The sequence below is a fragment of the Symphodus melops genome (assembly GCF_947650265.1).
Source record: "Symphodus melops genome assembly, chromosome: 12".
Taxonomy (NCBI): Eukaryota; Metazoa; Chordata; class Actinopteri; order Labriformes; family Labridae; genus Symphodus; species Symphodus melops.
This window is the reverse complement of record NC_136702.1, coordinates 8,030,889-8,054,304: the sequence shown is the minus strand read 5'-3', so window position 1 is coordinate 8,054,304 and position 23,416 is coordinate 8,030,889. Positions and strand designations below refer to the sequence as shown.

General features: G+C 40.4%; 1 protein-coding gene across 1 annotated transcript in view; it reads right to left on the bottom strand.

Moving 5' to 3' along the window:
- nalf1b (NALCN channel auxiliary factor 1b) overlaps positions 1-23,416 on the bottom strand; it is a 117,769-nt gene that overhangs the window by 7,439 nt on the left and 86,914 nt on the right. Inside the window, exon 4 of the mRNA XM_079358303.1 lies at positions 162-333. Within this exon, the coding sequence (XP_079214429.1) occupies positions 162-333 (172 nt within the window). The remainder of the gene's footprint in view (positions 1-161; positions 334-23,416) is intronic.

The following is a 23,416-nucleotide window of genomic DNA, read 5'->3' as shown; positions in this document are numbered from 1 at the left end:
GTCCAGAGGTTTTCTGTCCTGTCAAAGTGTCCTTGAGAAAGAAGGAACGCTACCTATGTAATCATGTGTTTGATTCCTGTTGATTAGCCTGTCGTAAATAAAAAATAATTCACAAAAACAAAAACAGACAAAGTATTTGGTGTAAGCTGTTTTTTTTGTACCTGTGCATATAAAACTTGGGCTGCCTCCATGAATGAGATCATCATTGTCAGGCAGGACGAAGGGGCACCGCTGCTGCACCTCCAGGCAGTACTGACCGCAGGGGATCCTCCTGCTGCAGTGCATCTGGGAGGTCTGGAAGTACTGAGAACACAGCCACGGCTTATAAACCATCTGTGTGGGAGGCAGAGGGGTGAGGGCAGGGGGAGAGAAGGACAAGGGGGGAGGGGTTGCAGAGAGAGTATATTTATATGAGTTGGGGGGCGGGGGGGGGGGGGGTTGCATTGGATGATACACACTTACACATTCCAACCAATTGGTGCATCATCCATGACCTCTACAGCTATTGATTTTACAGAAGACTGAGCAGATATCCTGCTGATCCTGATTTCCACTTTTTAATGGTGGGGGCTATAACTGGGAAGTCATCACTCATTCTGGGAATAAGTAGTATTACACAATATTGTCTTCAGAAAACAAAGGTGTTTTTAGAGCAAATACTCCTGTTTTATATAGAGTGATACACACATAGATAGAGTGATACTGTCTTTATACAACTTGCAACTGGTTCAAAAGGCCCATACAGTTACCCAGTTTACTATTAAAACATATGTTTACAGCAGCCTATCAAGGCTGGAGATGAACTTGCTTGCCTACCTGCCACTGTAACTAGTGGATTGAAAAATCTACCAGTCACTCTACCAGTTTTTTACCTACCTGCCACTGTATTTGAGTCGCTGGCATAACATAATGATGTATAATATCACACCAAGGTATTCAAGTAACAGGCTGTTTGATGATATTTAAAAAAAATACTGACATACTATGTCCCGAACACAAACAAACAAAATGTGTTATTTCAGTTTATTATTTTGAGGCTGGTGAGTGTCCAATGCAGCCAGCTAAAAGGCTAACTTTGCTAATTTAGCTGCAAAAGATGCATGTTTTACTTCATGTTGATGTTTGTGTGCAGTAATTAGGACGTGTTTCTCTCACCCAACGTCTCCATTCCAAGAGAGCACAAGTGGGGACAAATGATTTACTTAGCACCTTCTTTTTCTCTTCTTCTGCGAAAAGGTGGTCGTCTTATTGTGTGCTATTATCACCTGCAGCAATTAGCTGGAGTTTCCTGTGAAACACCCCAGGGACAGCGAGGCAAGCCGGCACCTGCTGCAAGCTAATCAGCATGCCTAAAACAGTGCACCAAAACTTTAGATCATATCACTACTACATGACCACTGGATGTGATCCAGCCAAGATCTAAGTCATGTTTGGTATAATGGACAAGAAAAAAAGAATACATCGTTTTTCAAAAGAAAAGAAAACTCGGTCTGACTTCCTAAACCATCAGAAATGTTCTTGTATAAATGTATGTCATGCAAAGACAAAGACCTCGATCACATTCTGTCTTCCTTCCTGTAAGACGTTGTCCTTTTTTCCGTCACTGCTCGCAACGTTTTACTTTGAGAAATTAGTCCACATATAAATTGGCTACATTTAATTCAAATGATGAAGTAAATGCATCAGGAAGTTCTTCACAATTCTCCATCTGTGATTCATGTGTATAAAGTATTCCGACACTGAGTGTTGACAAGTATCTTTCTCTGTCTTTTAATGTTTCGTATTCATGTATTCTGATTTGAAATTGCATGATATCATTGTATCATCGTATACACATTGATTTCAATAACAGTTAATGTTGAGTTGAATAATCTGCCACGCAAATAGAGGACTGCGAGGCATTTATAGATGCATGACTAAACGTGCACATACAGACATCTGTACAGTAAATTGCTGCACGCTAATAATTCAATTTCCAGATGGCGATAAGGTTGGTTTATTAGATACCCCCCCCCCCCCCCCCCACACACACACACACACACACACACTGTATAAACACACACAAACACACTCTGCCCTTCTCTCTAATCTATGACCGTGTGAATGTCACGATGTAAATGTGGTCACATGATTTAATGTCACATCTTGTACACATGAGATTAAAATCCCTAAACTATTAACATACTGAGTGTGCGTGTGTACTCCTGTATGCGTGTGCATGTGTGAATGCATGCACGATTGGTCTTTTAGCATTTTCCATTTTATGTCCTCCTGTTTGGACTCATGCTCACTGCTCATCCTGTATCTGCTGTCAGCATGGAAGGATAAAGACATCTCACTTTGCACTAACGATATCATCAGCCAAGAGTGTCGAGTAATGTTTGTTTTGCTGTTTGTCAGGCATTTCTCGTACTCAGCAGCAGCTCAGAAAACAAAGTCAAGGTCTGTCTGGTCATTTGCACCAAGCTTAGACATGAATCAGAAAATCAAAGGCTGAAATATCAACATCCCAAGTGAAGAGATTACCTGTACACTGCACCTGACACAGCCTCACATTTTTTTAACCGAGCCTGGTAGTGTCAGTCTCATACAAATGTCATCTCTTCATATAACAAGTTCTTTTACACAAGACTTATTCAGAAACACAACACAGGCTTTCAAGTAGTGACACCAACTGACAACCTCCAGGGTTAAGAAGTGAAGCCAGTGCAGATGTGCCAAACATGACAAATTCCTTGTGTCTACTCGAGTGTGAACGTATTAAAACGCCCCAGCTTCTGCCCACAAATACAATCTCATTCTATCTTTTTAGCCAGTTATTGAATACTGGGGCACAGGCTGTACAGATTTGATAACTTGGACTCCACCCACTCCTCCAAGTATGGTCTGTCTGGTCAGCTGGTATGTTGAATTTAAGGCATCAAAAAGGGAGTTGACAAACCAATAGGTGATGTGATAATGCTATGTCCATTATTTAGTCGGTGTTCGACATCTCAAAAAAACAAAACACAAGCGTGTCCTGTGAAATAGGAAGTAGATTGGTGGTAGTGAAATATCTATAAGCAGTAGAATATCAGCCTGAAGTGCAACAACTGTGCAGTAAAACCACTGTTCTGCTTGGCCCTTGGCCACACAGTCATGTCCTTTTGCACTCAGTCTTAGTGAAGCCCACTGCTGCTACTGCTGCTCTGCTCCCTCACCTATCAGTCTACTGCAGAGACATGACTAGTGGTTTATCATCCTGCTGTCAAATCTGAGAAGAGAGAGAGAGAGAGAGAGAGAGAGAGAGAGAGAGAGAGAGAGACAGAGAGAGAGAGAGAGAGAGAGGGACAGTGCGCCAGCAAAATAGCAGGAGGAGTGCCATGATAGGGATTCTGTTAGGATGGACTCTTTCTCTCCTTTTTATAACTTCCTTCAGTCTGCTGTTATTTTGTCAACCCCCTCAGGGAGGAAATAAAAAACACAGCCGTCTCCTCAATCAGTGAGTTAGAGGTCAGCCAGCTGGCTCCCAAATGTTGACTCGTCTTTCTGTCACCTTTCACTTCCTTTTACATCTTCCTTTCCCCTTCGCTGTCCGAACTCTTGTCATTGTGTTTTGTTTATGTCTAAGGGTGGGACAGTGATACTGTTTCACTATACAGGCCGCATGGCTAGATTTATTGGTGATGATTTACTACCTTTGTTTATCTTTGTTTTTGGAGTTCACTTTCAACAAATCATTGGAGTAGTAGAGTAGATCTGAAAGGTAATTTTGAGTTTAAAGAACTTAACATACCCCATGGCCACGCTCTTTAATGAAATAACGTGCAGAGCACAAGCTGAGATCTTCAACATGTCTAGAACACCCTGACACTGAGTTTGCGATGACCGCTTGGACATTTGTTTAAATAGGTAACCTGTGAAATGCCAATTTGAGCCAGTTTTCTTGCATTCCAAAAATATGGCTGACATCCTGTAATGTTAGGTCCTGACATGGTTAAAGTGAAAAAAAAAATTGTCATGCATGTAGGACAAAAAAAATGAAATGTTTATGTTGGCGCCACTGAGCCTTATTATACTTATTATACCCACATGACAAGTTTTACTTTCCTACTGGGATCATGTGTCGACAATACGACAATATTAAACCCCTCAAAAAACTACTTCCTGTTTGTGGCGAACAACGCGTATGGTCTGTATCAGGAAAGCGTTAGACATAGATGTTTGAGCTTGAAATGGTAGTATAGCCACGGTGTTAGGACGGTCCACACACCTTTTGAGGAGGATACTATGAACTTTGTAGCTGCAGCTAATGCTTATTTGGAAGCATTAACTTCCTGTTGTCAACAGATGGCGCTGTGAGTAATACAATTTTTTTTTGCATGGATGTGTTCAGGACAGACCCTGTATCGTGCACGACAGATTTGGTGATTTCTTTAATTCTGCATGGCAGACATATGAGTATTTTACTGTTCAAACATTGGCAAAAAAAACCCCCCACCCAAGTTAGACGACATGCCGCAGATAGATAGAGCACAACGTAATATGTCAAGAACACAATAACACTGAGTTTGTGTCAAACACATGAACGCTTTGAAGTTCCTTCAAATAGGTTTTTTTTTTCATCCTAGTGGACTTCCTGTTGACATTACAGCCAAGCAATCACAGATCACAGGTCTTGGCATGATTAACATGTAAAAACATTGTGATTTGTGTAGTCCAAAAAACAATTGGGTGTCATGAAATGGGGACGCCTTAGAGCCATTTTGCAAACTTTTTACGAAAATACAAAAATATCGAATTTTTCATCAGACCCGATGACCTTGAACATTTCCTTTCACTTTCAGGCACTCAATAATGGCGGCAAAGTCGCGAAAAAATAAAAACAGTCCTTCTGGAAACAATAGAGTTAGCCCTGAGCAGTCACACACAGAGTGCTCGCTGTAACAGTAAAGCCATCAGGAACTTTTTCCTTGTATTCAATGAATATTAAAGAGTAATCAAAGTGAGATTAAGGATTATATTTTGTATTATTAAAAAAAAGCACATAAAACAATGTATGTGATTCTACAGTCCAATTGCTAGCTCTAAACTGCACATAATCTTTGTTTTTCAAAATAATTTGATAGAATGTTTCGTTGCCCCCTTCCACCCCACTCACTCTCCTCTGGTTTGCTTGCCTGTAGGTGATGTGCAGAGTTGAGACTCAGCTGTCTCTTGGATTGGATTATTTCATAACGATTAGACTAATAAGGTTGTAATTGATGGAGGGCCTCTCCCTGCCCTGTGGTATTGGTTTTAAGTGGCCCCGGATGGCACTGCCTTGTCAGTGCCTTGTCTTTAATGTTTTATCTGGACTTGTGGTCGAGGCTAAAATGCTGACATAGGCTGAGGGAGCGGCTAGCAACAGACCAGATTATTGAAACTCATTTGTCTTCAGCATGCAGTACAGCAGTACAGCATAGAAGCATAGAAGCATAGAGACACATAAACACAAACAGAGCCTCATGAGACACCTTGTCAATTACAACTAACACAGCCATTCACTGCTTTGCTGCATTGAGGCTATCCTATTCACATTTATCCTCTCTGTGGCTCTTTTGTTTGAATGATCTGTAAAAATTTGAACAAAGAAGAGATTAAAACAATAAGTGAATTCAAGCACAGCCTCATTGTTTCTGCTTTGTATTGTTTTTTTTTACCAAAAAGAAAGGGAGCCCGTTTTGTTAAGTCTTCAGAATATTACACTTACTAAAACTGATTATCATCCACATTTTGTATCTATGCACACGGTTTTCTGCTGCAGAAAGTACATTAAAGTCACCGAGCAGAGCTGAGAACTAAAATATAAATGCTTCAATATTTCTCTTGAGTGTTTAAAAGAAGTAGCAATGATAAAACAAGGGAATACATTTGGATGCATTTCTGGTGAATTTTTATAGCTTGTCAATATTTTGAATAACGGTACTAATAAATGAATTAATGGAAGCTATGATCTGTATCCTATCTTTTTTGGAGATGTCCTTTGGCATAATCCATCCACAGAAACTCAGATGATTTTTTAGCTTTCCCTTCACAGTGTTGGATAAAATGAGATGTCTACACTAGGGCAGCCCTGATGTAAGGGGTCAAATAGAGGGTGTTCTTAAGTGGGAGCTTGTGTGTCAACCATAATTTCTATTCCTACAGCATCAGTAGCAGCAAAGCCTCTTGGGAGTCCCCCTTCAACAAGGGGCTACAGGGTCAACCAGCAACGGTTAGTCCAAATACATGAAAAACAACATGCCCATTGCATGGCCAAACAAACCATCATCCATGGCTAAACACGTTGATAAGTCAATGAGTGTAATCAGCCGTGAACTCAAACACAAAGAAAAAAACAAACCAAAGAAAAAGCATGAATAATCAACTCAATGTGATAGCAGAAATACCATGCTAACTTAAGCGGATAACATTTAATTGGCTGTGATGTCCTTGTGTATATTATATAAAAATGTATGTGCCTGCGGTGCAAACACCTGGCAAGCATACAAACAGCAATCAGCAGTGGTTATATGGAGGAAATGTAACGTAGCTAATGATCTAAACAACAAGACAGACATGAAATAAACAGGCAGCATCAGCCAAGATGATGAGAGTGTACAGTAATAGTGAAACAAAAAGAACCAGCAGGAATGAAGAAAGGTATAATACACAGACTGTAAATATAGTTATGCAGAAAGCACTCGTACAACTCCCTGAGAAGCCCTTAACAGCTTCTGTTCCATGTAAATGACGGTATTCTTTATAATGACCCACCTGCTATTTGGAGTGCATGCACACAAATGATATACACACATTGACAGCTGCTTTCACCACCTCATAGCTCATTATGGGCTCTTCTTCTGGCGACAAACTTTAAAAAGAAAAAAAAATTCCTTCAGTATCCTTCTTGTAAAAAAAAGAGAGAGAGAGAGAGCCTTGTGTATAAATAGAACCAGCTTTACAAGGAGACATGAGATCATGACATGGATAAAATAAAAATGACTTGTGGCCACGAGTTAAGTAAGGTCATTATTGTTAGTCATCTCCATGCAGAGGCTGCGCATTGTTGCTGAAGCTCAGATATGATTCTTCAGTATCTATCTGGAAAGCAGGTTATGTATTGAAATCGCAGTCATGCTAAACAAAGTTAGATAATAGGAGAGAGAGATGGTAGAGACAAACAAACAGACAACAACCTCAAAAACAACAACAACGAATAGGACATATTTTATAGCTACAATAAAGTATGACACAGTTATAGACCAATCATTTTACCAGCACCAGTGACCATTGAGCCCAGCCGATAATATCCAACATTATCCATGTCGATATCTGCTTATTTAATTGCAGATATGCGCCAATATTACTAGATTTATTCAGTCTTTTATCTGTTTCATTGTATTAAACTAGCAGCTGTCTTTCATCAGCAGTGTTCTCTGAAGATTAAAAGCATTGTCACCCTCCAGAGTGTCAAGCAGAGATGCACGTACATGCACAGCTACTTTCTAGTTGAGTGATCATCTTGTGTTCATACTGTACATCATTTTCCACAAGTGTCTGATAAGTGCATTTGAGGAAATAATACAATACATGTGCATATCTATATGTATCAAACATTAAATCTAAGATATATCGTATTCAATTTTTTAAATTCCCTATGGATATTGGTATCCGTCCCAAAAATTCCATATCGGTGGGGCCTTTAGCCCTTACACATATTAACAGAAACTGTTGAGAGCACAGTACATACAGGAAGCACAAAGTTGGCCATTTTATTTATGTATCACAATTCTCAAGTAAAAGTACAAGACAGGGTTCTGAGTCCTGAACTGTAAAATAGCAGCAGTACAGGGTTACATTAAAAATGAATGCTTAAAAGAAACGGTCATGGAAGTGTTTAAATAATTAAGGAATAAAGAACGAATTTCCTCCATGCACGAGATGTTCTCTGCCCACATGAGAGTGTCAGAATCGACATCTTTCTGAAACATGCACTGACAGACCTGAAAGGGGATGAAGCATTTGGATTCTTAAATCTGAAGTCCCCTTTTTCTGGTATGTCTTCTTTAAAAAAAAAACCATATATATCCTATTGCAACCAGCCTGCCTTAACCAGATATATTGATTGACAATTTCAGGTCAGCAGATATGTTCCTGGGCGATCCCCTCTACCCTCCCTCTCATCAGGTTTCCTAGTGTGAGCTCTGTGTGGGCACGCACACTCGTGCATAAAGGCACTCAGCAGTCAGCACGACTGAGTCAGTGTGATGAGCTACTTGCAGGCAGATGTCAGGTGTTGCCAAACAAAGTCTAATTATATTGTTCGTTGTCATTTTATGCTGATATTGATGCACTGTATGAAATGCTTGACACTAAATTGTAAAAGGGCTACACATACAAAGCGCCTTTGGTCCAACAGTTCACAACTCATTCATTCACTGATAGCAGAGGTATGCAAACCTGCCTGTTAGGATCTAGGCCAATGCCTGCCATACATTGTCCAATTGTTTGAAAGTCATGATAGGTTGACCACAACCTGAGAGCGCACACTGTAGAGTCCAAGTGAAATTGGGATGAAATCGAAGTTAGGTCTGAATTTCAGTTGTCTCATAAGTAAAGCTAAAATACACACACCAACAAAAATGCTCTCACTCTTTCTCTCACACCACACACACGCACGTATGCACGCACGCACGCGCACACACACATACACACACACACGCACGCACACGTACACACAGCATCACCAAGCTAACAGGCTGGTAAATCATAACAAATACGGCCAGTTAGCTGGAGATTCCTGCCAACCTTTCTCTGGTTGTTATCTTTGGTGATACTGTAAGAGGGGGGAGACACATCTTACAGTCACGCCTGCTGTTGCTGTTGCAAACATGCTTTCAGAGGCTGTCTGCAAGTTTGGCACAGGCGTACTCAGGAATAAAGCCTTGAAATTGGGGTATCAGCGAGTGACTCTGCTCTCACCGTGTGAGTGCAAGCAATGGTACGACCATTTCAAACATGCCTGAAAATAATCCAACCAGTCTGAAGCAGCTGATCAGGCCGTCATCCGCTGTGGGGCCCACACTGCATGATTTACAACGTGTGATCGGCTGAAAGACTTCAAAAAGTAGCTGTACGACTAAAAATAACCTGGTATAAATCAGCCTGAAATCATGTGGGAGCCGCTGAAATCACCATTCTTACGGCAAGCGAATCGTCTTTTTCTAGTAATGTTTTGTAATTCGTGGATGTTCATTTGAAAAACATCTGCTAATAACAGATAACCAGCCAATCACAGCAAGTCTGAAAGGAAAATATTAAGGTTGCAGACAGGTTGCGGTGACAACAGTTGGCTGCAGTCATTGAACAATTTTTAAACCAAACAAAAACATGAATAAAAACACATGAATGTGATACATCCACATGTAATTAGTGCATGAATGTAGACAGACAGCTTTATGTCAGATTTACACCTGATTTGTACTTCCTACACCATCATGGCCAACGCCATAATGATCAATATACTTGTGTGTTGTGCTTGTGCATTGTGTGTGTCTATATATATATATATATATATATATATATATATATATATATATATATATATATATGTGTGTGTGTGTGTGTGTGTGTGTCTATATATATATATATATATATATGTGTGTGTGTGTGTGTGTCTATATATATATATATATATACATACACACACACACACACACACACATATATATATGTGTGTGTGTGTGTGTGTCTATATATATATATATATATATATATATATATACATACATACACACACACACACACATATATATACACACACACACACACACACACATATATATATGTGTGTGTGTGTGTCTATATATATATATATACACACACACACACACACACACACACATAAATATATATACATCAGAGAAGCTTGAGTAGGTAAGACTGTGTAAGTACAGAGCAACACAAACCTACAGAATGGCGTTGATTTGCCTCAGACATATGAATCAGGCCATAGAAGATTATAAAGGAAAACTGTGCCATGGGAACACTGAGGGCAGTGATGGAGAGAGTGTCAAAGGAAGATACAGTGATGAGAAATTATGGATGAGAAGTTGGAGATAGATGAAGAAGAAAGAGGACATTTCCTGGAGGACATGCATATGCAAAAAACATTTGCCCTAAAACTCATTTTGTTGATTAATCAAGGTTATCTGGATGTAATTCATTGGAACTGTCATGCTGACACTTACACTGATAATTAATTTGACAACGATAATTATCAGCAAGATGGGCCCACTGTGAGTGAGAGTGATGAATCAACACCCACTGCAGTTATACGGCCTGCTGCTACATGTAGATGTAGCTGGTCATACTCGTGTTCATGTGTGGCCTGTACCTGTGGCTTGGGTAGCACTGTGGTCACATTCCCCAAACTCTACTTTTTTATGGTTTGTAAAGGCATACACGTTCTTTTTGTTTCCAGGATACACAGCATTTGATTAAAATGGTGGCAGACTCCACTACTTCAATACAGGGACCAAAAAAAAAACGTACAGAGAAACCAGTCATACAAACAAATCATTCAGGATACTATAGTCCCAAAGACAATTCAAACCTCTTTAGACCTTCTTCCATTTCAAAGCAGTCCCAGAACCAGCCATGCAAACTTAATACAGTATTTGAATAAAACAATGCTTTATCTCTACAAAAGAGACGCACTCATGAATGTGTAAATGTGATGCTTTAGTTTAGCATTTTTTCTAACTAAGCCCTTACATTTGCTGTTTTGGTTCAATTAAAACAAATGGTAATATTAGCCATCACAAGGTAAACATTTCAACAACGCCATTCTCAGAGAAGGCACAAGGTAATTTTCTGCCTTTTTGTGATATTTAAAGGGTTGTTCAATTGTGTAAATTGGTGAATTGAATCATGTCTGTGTGTTTTGCAACAGCTTTTTAAACCAGTCTTTATGCACTGTCTGGAGCCATGGATTTAAGTACAACCATAAATTTAAATTGTGAGAGAGAAATCACCTTTCTCTTTGGAGAGCTGCTTTCCCTCCTGCTGTTTGCGATCCATGCCAGCCCACCTCAACCCTGCTCCATCCCCCTTGTCTCCCTCTGCAGTGTGTACTGCAGTAGTTGGATGAAAAATGGCCTGGATTGGGGGGGGGGGGGGGGGCACTGGTGCAGGGTTGCTAGCTGAGACATAACAGATACACAAACTCACCTTCAGTCACATAATGTGCTACCTTTCTAGCTCAGCTCCTCTGGCTTGCTCCCTTTATGTCTCTTTTACAGGTAAAGCACGCACACACACACACACACACACACACACACACACACACACACACACACACACAAGAGAAATAGATAGAGACACACAAGCAGAGACGTTGTGTCAGCAGGTCTGCACAGTATTAATACCTACAGAAGTAGGAGGTTAGTTATCAGACGGTTTTCCTGATAAGGCTGACCCCAAAAAGTCAGCCATGTCAGGCCCCTTCTTAAGCCTCTTAAAGGGGGCGTCTCCTTGTCCTGAATTGGCCCCCAACTTCATCACAGAAATACCTTGCTTTAGAGATGTGGCACTGCAATCCACACAGCAATTAACTGAATTATTCTATTTGACATATTCAAACAGGCATGTGTGTGCACGCAAATACACAAAGTCTTTCTTCTCAGATGTTTTTTTTTAGGTTTGCATCCTCATAAAAGGAAAATCATCCCATCCCTAGTCTTCAGGGAGAGACCGGAGCGATAAAGTCAGGGAGAGAAAAAAAAAGAAGGGAATCTTCAAAGGGTGTCACTCAAATGTAACTCTGTGTTTGGTTGGGGGAGGGGAATCTGAGCTTTGTTCAAAGCAAAACAGGAGTGAAAAAAACTGTTCTTTTAATTGAATGTGAAATTGAAGGTAAGATCTATGGAAAGCAGAGGAGGAGGTGGAGGAACAGGAGAGGGAAAGAGCCAGTCAAATGTCTACATGGGAAGTTCTGGCTGCCCCTCTGAAACACTGGCCATTTGATGTGGAAAACTTAAAAAAAATAAAATAATAGAGGATGAACTGGGCATCAATAACACATCACATTTTAAAAAGCAACAAGGCAGAATTTTTTTTTTGTCCTCGGTTTTCCTTGAGCTCCTTATGCATCATGTTTGTCGACGCTGAAGAGCACCAATTTGTTCCCTGACTGTACACAGACCGACAAATCTCATTCAGACACATCTAACTGCTGTGATCTTTAGTTTTCAACATAAAATGTGACAGTAACCTGTTTTCAATGAAAAAATAAAAATCTATAACGCAGATGGAAGCAATGCACTAAATAGGTTTTGAGTGCAACATTTACCATAGAACCACTCAAAAAAGAAAAATGTTGCCATAAAAATATATGGCCTTTATGAATGTGAATGGGCTCATAAAATGACATAGGCCAGATCATATTGTGTACCTGCATTGACAACACTTTTTCCTTGGAATTATCCTTCAATATGCATGAAATGGAATTAACCCTATAGGCTTTGGATAATGTAATAACTGTGTGAATCATGATCTGTACATGCACTTATCCAATGGATCTAGGTCCAAATATAGAATGGTAGGTATTATTATAAAAATGGAACATACATAATGTCCTGAAAACAGATTTTTTTTTATCATGAGATGATTTAGGTAGTGTTATAAGATGAGTAGATGTAGTTAAACACAAAACAAGCTGCTGTCGCAACGACGCCAGTAACATGTGCAAACATTAATGTGACACTTCCTTACAGAACACACATGTACAAACACACACACACACACGCACACACACACACACACACACACACACACACACACACACACACACACACACACACACACACACAGCAGCAGCACCTGTTTATTATCAGTTGAACAGCTACCAGAGTTGAGTAGGGGTACTGATAATGGAGGACAAGTCTGAGCTGGTTCACACACACACACACACACACACACACACACACCCACACACACACTTTGTAGAAACACATTCATTTTGAATCTTCCACAGAAGGCAGCCAGCCATGGTGGGTCGAGGGTTCGATCCCCAGCTCCTGTGAGCAACATGTCCTATGTGTCTGTGGTCAGGACAACCATCAGCAATTTAACCCTAAATTGCTGATGGTCAATATACTGTACATAGCAACCAGCCATCAGAGTGTGAATGGGTAGGTGTGACTGCGGTGTAAATGCGTTTTGAGTAGTCAGAATACTACAAAAGTGCGATACAGGCTGAAGTCCATTTACTGACTGTTTGCTTTAGTAGGAGCGCAGCACAGGAGGAAAAAAAAGTAATGAAATTCAATCCAGGTGCTTCTGAGTTGAGTTTAATAATTTGACCTTAACCGAAGACTCCAATTACACTTTGCAGCATTGGCAGAAATCAAATTAACCAAGAATGCACCATATCATTTGATAACATCAATCCAGGCTGTCCTATCAGATTATAGGTCGCACAATGTGGCTCTGCCTTTTAGTTGCACATGACAATAAAGTCTTTTGGCATTTTAAATAATGGCAGTTTTACATCTGTATTCAAGGCACAATATTACTGGCACAGTAACATGTTTCTTGCCAACAGTAAGTCTTGCATCCACACAGAGGTTAATCTTAATGTGTACCAGATGCTCTCTGAGTTTAGTCAGTGGGTGTTTCTGTCTTCACAGAGGCTGTGAGGAGGTGTGTTTGACAGTTCAACTGAATTGCACCCTGATCAAAGGTAAAGAGAGAAGCTGCCATGCCACATTGTGCCTAAAAAGACGCTCCTCTAACCGTGATGTCACAAAGTTCTTAAGTTGGTCGAGACAGGAAAGGTCCAGGGACGACAAACACATAAATCCTGACAGGTAAAGGAGGTGTTTCTTTTGGGATATTTTTGGAAAAGCTAAGGTAAAAAACAAAATACCAAGTCAGCAGTGTCTCGACTGTCAGAAGATTAATTTCAGATATTTATATCCCAAGAAGAAGGCATAAACTCAATGGAAGGACCCCCTTTCATTCCTTTTTTTTAGCAGTTCTTTTTCTCTTAATACCTGATCAGGATAAGACAGAATGCAAGAATGGTGTACTCAAATAAAAGTATAGTTACTGAGATTAAATGTAATTTAAGCAGAAATAAAATTACTGTTCTATAAATCTATCTCAGTAAAGTATGTTTTTCTAAAATGTAGTTAGTAGTGCATAGCCTATACTTTATTGGATGGATATTTTGGTTATAATAATGAATAAATATTATAAATATTATACAAATTAAGGGCATTTCTAGAACACCCAAAGCCACCGTAGAGATAGAACGTTAAAAACCTGTGCAAAAAAAAGGTAGGAGAGGCATGGTCTCAATGAATAAGCAACTCTTTAGAGGTGGGTTTTGAGATCAGGACCAGTTGGAATGGTTGGAATTATGGAGTTGTAAATGGTTTGTGGAAAACTGGCATTTTTCAAGAATTTCAAACCAATGAGTAAAAGCTCGTTTTTTTTTGCAAATCGGCTTGAAAAAGTTAAGAGTGAACAAGAGGGAATATAGTGGCAGGGCAAAGATAGGCTTGAAGAACAGAAACAGGTGGGTTTCGTCAACATACCAATGAAAAAAAATAAAATTCTGAAAATATGTCTTGAAGGTAGGACGTAGATGATGAATAGGAGAGGACCCAGAAGAGAGCCCTGAGGAACACTAGGGAGATCTGTGATCTGTAGTTTTTGAGTCAGACAAACTGAGTGTGGACGGAAAGATGTGAATTGAACTTGAAGAGAGGCTACCAGCGAATCCGCAGCTAATCTGTCAAGGAGGATAGTGTGATAAATAGTGTTAAAAGCTGTGCCTAAGTCAAGGAGGAAGAGCATTGTTAAGAGTCCAGGTGTTGCTGCCGTCAACAGATCATTTGTGATTTCAACAAGAGCTGTGGGAACAGGAACCAGACTGAAGTCCTTTCCACAAATGATTATCAGAAAAGGTGAGTTTGGATCTGAGCTGCAACCTTCCTTTATTGACTTATGAGTTCCTCTTTTTTACTCAGTTCGGTATGCTATTTAAAATTTACCAGAGCACAATACTTATGAATATACTTTGGTAAAAGTACTGTAAAACATCACAAAAGAAGATACTCAATTTCTTCCCCATAAAAGAAGATATCATGTTACCTGAATATTTCAATGGGTATCCATGAGAGGTCATTTGCACCTGTTTTGACCCCCCTGGATCACATTCAGTCACCTCCCACTCAATTTCTAAACATGTCTCCTCCTGACACTCGATCTAACAACCCTCTCACCCCTTTGGTACTGGTGTCACTGGTGACAGTGAGCTATCATCTAAAAGATCATCCTCATTGAAAGCAAAACATCAATCGACTCTTACATTAGGCATAAAGACAGTATAGGACTTTAATTGGATCAGGATGACAGCACACAGGTAGATCTGTATCTATCCAACCGGCTTCCTCTCCATCATAGCTTCCCCTCTTCTAATCGTGTCTCTCGTTTTGGCTTTTAATTCCAACTATGGGTGGAAAAGTGGGCCAGGATGGCCCACTGTTTGAAATGCAGGACAGAATTAGAAGAGAATGGTAGAATCCGATGGGTTTACATTGTCTGGGCCAAGCCAGAGACGTAGCTGCTTTGCTGCCCCCAATTAGACTAGAAAACTACAAGCAGCGAGTCTGATATATTCAAGCAGGCCACATTCTGCCCTTGTGCTTCTTCTTATGTGTCATAGAAAGACAGGACGAAGGAGAGAGAGAGAGAGAGAGAGAGAGAGAGACAGAGAGAGAGAGAGAGAGAGAGAGAGAGAGAGAGAGAGAGAGAGAGAGAGAGAGATGTGGAGATTTAAACATTTTAAGAGGAGTAAGAAGGAGAAAAGTATGGAGATAAATTGGTCAGCCTCCCTCCTTCTCGCCTCTCTCTCTCTCTCTCTCTCTCTCTCTCTCTCTCTCAGGACTTCTGTGTGCAAGACTGCAGATAGATTCTGATGTTCTCATTTATGTCTTAATGATTGGGTTAGTATGCAGCTTGTGCTCTGCAATGCTGCGCTTGGACAGAAAGCTAGATCACAGAGGTCCACAAGCCTCCATGGGTGCTCATACACACATTCACTGCAGGATGAAATGATTAACACAGAAACGTGAAGCATGCTGTGGCACAAACTTTACACAGATGACACATGTATTTTAGAAAGCATATAGTCATGTATCAATCGTTTTTTCTATAATATATTATCTTTAGATTCACTGTAACTAAAAGGAAAGTATGTACCACACAAAGCCTTGGATATGTAATCTGAACAAAGGTGGGATGAGGTAGGAGAGAGGGACTCATCGAGAGATATACTCAACTTGTAATGACAAATCTCCATCCCGGGGAGTTAATTCTTCAAATTCCAAGGTGAAAATCATGTTAGTAAACAGCCTTACCATTTGAATATTTTTTATTGCAGACAATTACCAGCTTGTTTACTCATTAATCTGATTGCTGCAGCCAGAATGAGCTGTATCATAGAGAGAGAATCCGAGTTAGTGTAACCAAAGGGAGAGCAGAACAGAGCAGCCCCCACACTGCTGGTAGGCCCACTGAAGGAAAAAGCATCAAGTTTACACTGAATTATAATGATAGCTTGGAGAATATCATCTTGGTTGAGAAATGCACCCCGAGGCGTGCTCTGTGTGTATCCATGACCACCGTAAACATGTCAAGCTACAGAGGAGAACAGTGCTGCTCGAAAAGGAAAGAAAACACCAGCAATAAAAACAGCAATAAATGAATCAGTATCATTTTACAATTGCAACGCGTCACAGAATGGTTGAAAGTTCACAGCAGTGACTGAACAAGGGCATTTGCTATTGGTCAAATTTCAGAGATGTATTATTTAACGTGGTTAAAAACAGACTTTGTAACTTAAAGTTTGAGAGACATTTGACCAGATGCAACTTTAAATAAAAGACTTGAAGATGAGTAAAAAAAAAAAACCCAAGAAGAAACGTGTTGGCTTCCTAAGAGCTGCTTCCATAGTGATGATGCATATTTTGATTATGTGCTGAATTTCTTTCTTTTTTTTTTTTTTTTTAACTGTGTACGCAACAGTCAAAACATATTTTTCCAGTGAAAATGGAGCATATGTTAATACAAAGCAGTGACAGGTCCATTTATCTACGCTATGTATCACATTCCAAGAAGCTGTGTAGGAACATGGGCTGCGTCCCATTACCCGTTAGCTTATTACAACTCAAGGGTCCACTTAAACCCCCTCGCCTGTCATCTCACATTATCGATCCATGCCTTGTATCACATGTAACAGAATCCCCCTCATACACACACATTTAAGGTCCACAGGAGAAAGAACTTCTGGAAATAAGGGGCAAGTGTGGCGGAGAAAGGTTCAAAATAGGGATTTTTTTTTTCCACATCCAATATGTATCTGAACAGGAACATGGCTGTGATTCCATTGGGCTGTGATGACAAAAAGGACCATCTAATACCATAATTGGCTAGAGGAGCGCGGCTCATCACTGCTTAGGGGGAGTTGATGTATGAGAGGATGAGAGATGAGCAGTAGGGAGGAAAGGAGCTTAGGGAGTTGCAGCCATTTCCCTTAATAGTAACACTGAGATACCTGCAATACCTACAGTATGATCATTACGTTGTGTGTGTAGCACAGGTGCATGCAGAGTTTGACATAAATGGGCGTGAGAGCATATAGCTGTGTGTGTGTGTGTGCATGTCCCTGGGTTAGGCTCGTCATAATCCAGAGATTTTCCACTCTGCTGCCTCCATTGTGAGGAGGAGAGAACACAGGAACTCTTGGTGCACTCTGCTCCACTTGCTAACACACGCGCCATGTAATAAAGGCTAATACTACACTTCAGCCTCATCAAGTACATGTGTCCTCTTCAGCTCTAATCACTGTCACCCACTCAAAGGGGGCCTGCTTAATGAGGAACATTCTCACCAACTGTCCGCTGTGATGAAAGTGCAACTCTTTGTTCTGTGCACAGCAATAATAGATAACCCATATCTGGCTTCAATAATTGATTGCCTATATCTCCTCGCAGTCCGAGGCCCGATCCCGATGTTAGAGGTCTGGGCACTTTTATATTAATCTTCCAAGAACAGGGTCTAGTTAATAGCTGTAGGATGGTTACATGTCAGCATGTCACGTGACCATATTAATGTAAGAATTAGCTGTTAAGTATTACTCTCTTAGAGAGTCGAAGAAATTGTAAAAATCTGAGGCATTATCTTTCTCAGAAACAGTAAAAAAAATAATCCTTTTAAATAGATATAGAGGTAAGGTGGTGAATACTTTCTTCTGTTTCTTAAACATACAAAAAAAATGTGATGTCATGTATTAAAATGTATAAAAAATGTCATGTATGAAAATGTTTACACTTTGTATTGAACTTTGCAAATAAGATGAAAATAAATAATATCAATCAATAAATTAACTCACACTAGGCAATCCGTACCGTGCCCAAGCACGCTTAACCCCTAAAGTTGGTTTTAGTGTGAGTGCTCTGATCCCTGCTCCAGCACGGTACACCTCCTTGGCCCTGGCACTCTCGGGCACGGTACACTTCATGCACAAGTACACAATGTTGACAGCCGTCACTACTGCTGAATGTGACTAACATGATCAAAATAAACCACAAAGTCAGAACCCCCATCCTCACGGTTGCGAGAAGACCAACACATCTGCTCCACAGCCGCCTCATATTTAACTTATCACACGGAAAGACCCGAACCAGCAATGCCTGACACTGTCTCTACCTTGTAAGTTGCTCTTTGCGACCAGAGACTGTTCCTCTGTATCGAAGACATACATCTTTAAACAAGGCTCTGAATGCTGTATATTCTTTCATTTTTTGAGGAAGGCACTAGCTTTTTCAGAAAAGAGTTCTTCATACAGGTGTGAAATGTGAATTCGTGGAGGGGTTTTTCCCATTTACCGTACAGCAAAACGACAGAAGTACTGATGTGTTTGTTGAATCAGGAGAACACACTCTGTATCATCTCAGTCCGGACTTCTTCATTGTTAAAAAGAAGATTGTTTTGCTATGTGTATATGTCGTGGTGGGAATTGTGGGATATCCCAGGTAGGATAACTTATGTAACGAGAAAGGACGGTGTTGAGCAGATGGTATTAATAGCTGTTTGGTGTCAGCAGTGTGTTCTCAGGGATACATTAGAATCCCTCAGAAATGTATGATGCTTCTGTTTGACATCAGTGGAGATAATTCAATCTGACCAATAATAGAGCAGTGTTAAATCATATACATATTAGCTGCAGATTTTTCCACTCACTGTTACTGTTGCTATGTTACATAGCTGTAGATTATAGGTGTAGGCTGTAGTTGTAAACAAAGGCTTTGTCATGTGTTGCATACGTTGCTGTTGCTGTTGCTGTTTCACAATTAATGGCAGTTCACTGACTTTTTCAGCAGAAAGTCTGTTCAGCATCAAAGGCACTGAGTTAGTTAGTCCTTCATAGTTTCAGTTGTTTCACGTGAACAACTTTGCTGTAGCAACATTCGGCCGGATCACGCCACATTAAAAGTTCATTTCAACCGTCAGCATGGCCGTGCAAAACGCAGAAAAAAAGTCCCCATGTCGTGTAGCTGTGTTAGCTCCCAACCGTTCCTCTCCAAAAAGTCTCGAGAACCGTTTTGTCCAAAAACATGAGGCTGTGATCACTCAAGGACAGTTAAAATAATCTGAGTAAGCACAGTCTACATTGAGATATAAAAAATCTCCCTTGTTTCAAGCTCTCCAAACAATGCAGTCAGCCAAATTATGTTTCCTTTATTTTGTTTGATCTCGACTATACTGCAGTCTTTTCCCAGTTTACTTACATTTTCTCGTCATCTGCCATCTCCTTCATCTTCCCTTGTGTTCCATTTCACATCTGCTCCTTCTAATTTGCTGCTGCTTACACTCATACAAATAAAAGTAGCAGACGTTGTGATGGATCAGCACAGCAGAGTAATATCAAAGCATTGAGAGACGTAGTCCTCTCAGCCACAACGGTGTGTTTCATGAAATTGAAAATTTGGAGCACATTTCTGCAGAGTCACAATCCCCAATGAGTCTGTTCTATTCCATTATGTAAATGAGTCTGTAAGAGTAACCCCGGGGAATTTATGAAACCGGGGCAGACATTTATATAGACCGTGCATACGCTGTAGTTCCATTGCACGGGCTGCAGAGGCCTGAATCAGAGAGATACTGTGACATTGTGAATGCAAAGTTTGCAACATCTTTTCGAAATGGAACAAAAGAAAAGGGTGAACCTGCTTTTTTTGTGGTTAAAAAGCTCAGGCTTGATGACCTTCCTCAGTTTTCTCCAACAGCTTTAACGATCCCACCAGGTCCCGCCCTCTTAGATCTTCACTGATGAACAACCAATCATGTTTTACATACTTACACACTTTTACACATGCATACCAGCACTGTCCCCTCTTCCTCAGGTGTCTCTGCTCTTTGGATGCTTGCATTTCCCAACATTTGCTTTGAAATTGAATCCACAGTCAGTAATTCCATAATTCCCTGAGTATCCATGGTCCCAGATGACCCCACTCCACAGTGTCCTCCCACACACATCTACAAGAACAGAACAATCTTTTCCTGGATACCACTGTGTGCTTGACACCTCCTCTTCCTCCCCCACATACTATGCACAAAAGGGTGCATGTGCGCATACACATATATGAAGCCAGAACACGCTCATACACACACGCACACGCACATACACACGCACGCACACACAGCCAAGTCAGCATTAGACTGGGACATGTGAGAGTCTGTTTTGTCATTTCAGGGGGAACACAATGACTCCTGCAGTGCTGTGAGCTCTTTGTTTTCTTAGTGATGAGTTTGTAATGTGGGCAGCTGCTGTGGTCGTTTGGACAGCCTTTGTCTGCTGCTTTCCATCACTCAGGGAAATGATGCCTTTAGAGAGACAATTGACTAAAACAAAATGTAGGGAGTCCCTTTCTATCCTTGTGACATCGTTTTGAATGGATTCAATCATAGCACAGAGTCGACATGGCAAAGGTATCTGTTATCCTTGACACTCTTCTGAAAAACATAGATGTGTATCTCTCCTGCTTGTACTCTGTTTGGGTTACATATACACAGGTCTAAAACTAGTCTGAAGGACACCTTACAGGGAGATTTACTTGACCTCTGTTTTTTAAATCTGCTGCCAAGTTTTGAGTCCAATTAAAACAACCATGTATGCTGCTCATATACGTGACAGATGTACACATGTGGATGCCTGGGGGAGAAGTGGCTTTAATGCTTTACATAGCTACTTTTAAAAGGTAGTGTGGCTGAACAGTCTAAAGCGCTGTATTAGGCTCAAGTCTTTTTGGAGGCGTGGGTGCCATAACTTTTGAAGGCAGCAGTAGCTTGGGTTGGGAGGGTCACCTGACCAAAATATGGAAGTTGGCCTGGTAGCTGAAACAGGACTATGCGATCCATTACAGATGTATTGTCTGCATTTACTTTCTGTGGGGAATCCCCAACAATCTTAAATCACAAAGATATCAGCTCCGCCATCATTGGATTTTCACACAACTGCAAAGAAAAGAGATTTTATCACTGTCACTGATGTGCAAGACTGAGTCAGAAGAAGCTAATCTAAGTGATATCGGGTTCCGCACACTTTATCACCTGAAGTGAAGCATGTTTTTTTTTTTTTTTGCATTCTTCAGAGATGCTTACACAGAATAGTTCATGTTTAATATAATCTCTTACAAATGCAACAAAACAAGGTTTGGTACAAAACAGTTAATCTTCCCCTGCACATCATCACAGATAAAACACTGAAACACAAAATAATACGTTTCAATATTGATTAAATCTACCTCATTATATTTATCTTATCCTTCACTATGTAAGTATGTAAACTCATTTTGGATATTTTTCAGAAACATGTGCATCTGTTGCCTGAGGTGTAGCTTTACCTTAAAACAGTTACATGCACAGAACTGCCAGGACGTGTGCTGCCTGCACCTCCTCGCTGGTCTCTGTCAGCACCAGTTTTGTAAAATCACAGCGGTTTGTGTCACCTGTACGTGACTGACTCCCCAGCACCACTGCTGTCTGTCTAACAGCTCTGACCTGCAGGCCTGCAGAACAGCATGCTGGTGCATAAACACCGGCAGGATTCGCTTCACTACTCACTTAACTCCACAATGACAGTGCATCTCCTTCTCTGAATCACTGTGTTTAGAGAATGGAAAGGTTAGTGTTGCTAAACATGTAAAAACAAACACATTTCTTTAAAGGTGTCTGGAGCCAAGCCTTGTCTGACAGAATACACAGAGAAGAATATTGTTCAAGGCTCTGTTCCTCTGGAGTGCACAACTTTCACAGTAAATGCAGTAATGACAAATATGTACGACAATAGACCAAAAATGTCTCTTGTGGATTCACTCTACTTTACCAAATTATTCAGTTTGATCTTATTATGACTTTGGTCCGCCAGCTTACTGCCATGTCTTCATGTCTCCATCATCTAAATAAGGTCTACTGACTCCCTGCTCGGCTAAAAGTCATCAGCATTCAGATGCAGTTTTCACAAACCTGCCATAAGTGGCTCCTGCCTCTAAGCCTGAAGGAAAAGGTTCCTGCCTTAATATGCTAAGTAAAGATGAGCGCCACAGTGCTCTCCTGGCCTGTATCAATTATTAATAAAAGAGCTAAGAGGTGCACTCTCTGGGGTTCTGATCAATGCTGAATCGCTTAAAGTAGTGCAGTGGGCCAGTGTGTGTGTGTGTGTGTGTGTGTGTGTGTGTGTGTGTGGGGGGGGGGGGGGGTGTCTAACATTACTGTTCAGGTGAGCAGTAAAGGTAAAGGAGATGTGTTTGCTTCTTACATTAACTGGATAGATGACCACTTGACTTATTGTTAAGAAGGTGACATGCTGCTAAAATGAGTACACATTTCTGAATTGTATGTTTGAGTCCAGTCATTAAACTTTTTTAAATTAAATTTGAAATAAGAACGTCAAGTGCCTCTGCCTAAGGTCGCGTCCTTGATGTTTTTGTTTATGGGAAGCTTGGGTCATGTTCCACTTATCCTATCCTATCAAATTGTATTGTGTCATATCGCATCAAGTCATATCATATCGCATCATGTTGTGTCATTTCATATGATATGTAATTGTACCCTGACCTTATTGTACTGTGTTCGATATAATACACATACAATACAATATAAGAACCGTTTTTTGTTGGAATCAAAAAATACCAAATCCAATCCATAAATCAAGTATTTTGGGAAAAGAAAAGAAGCTGGTGCCTGTCACAAGCAGGACTGTAAGAGGTCTTTGTAGTTTTGTTATCTGGACTGAGGTTAATGACCAGACAGCCTTCCTGTCTCTCATACTGGAAAATGT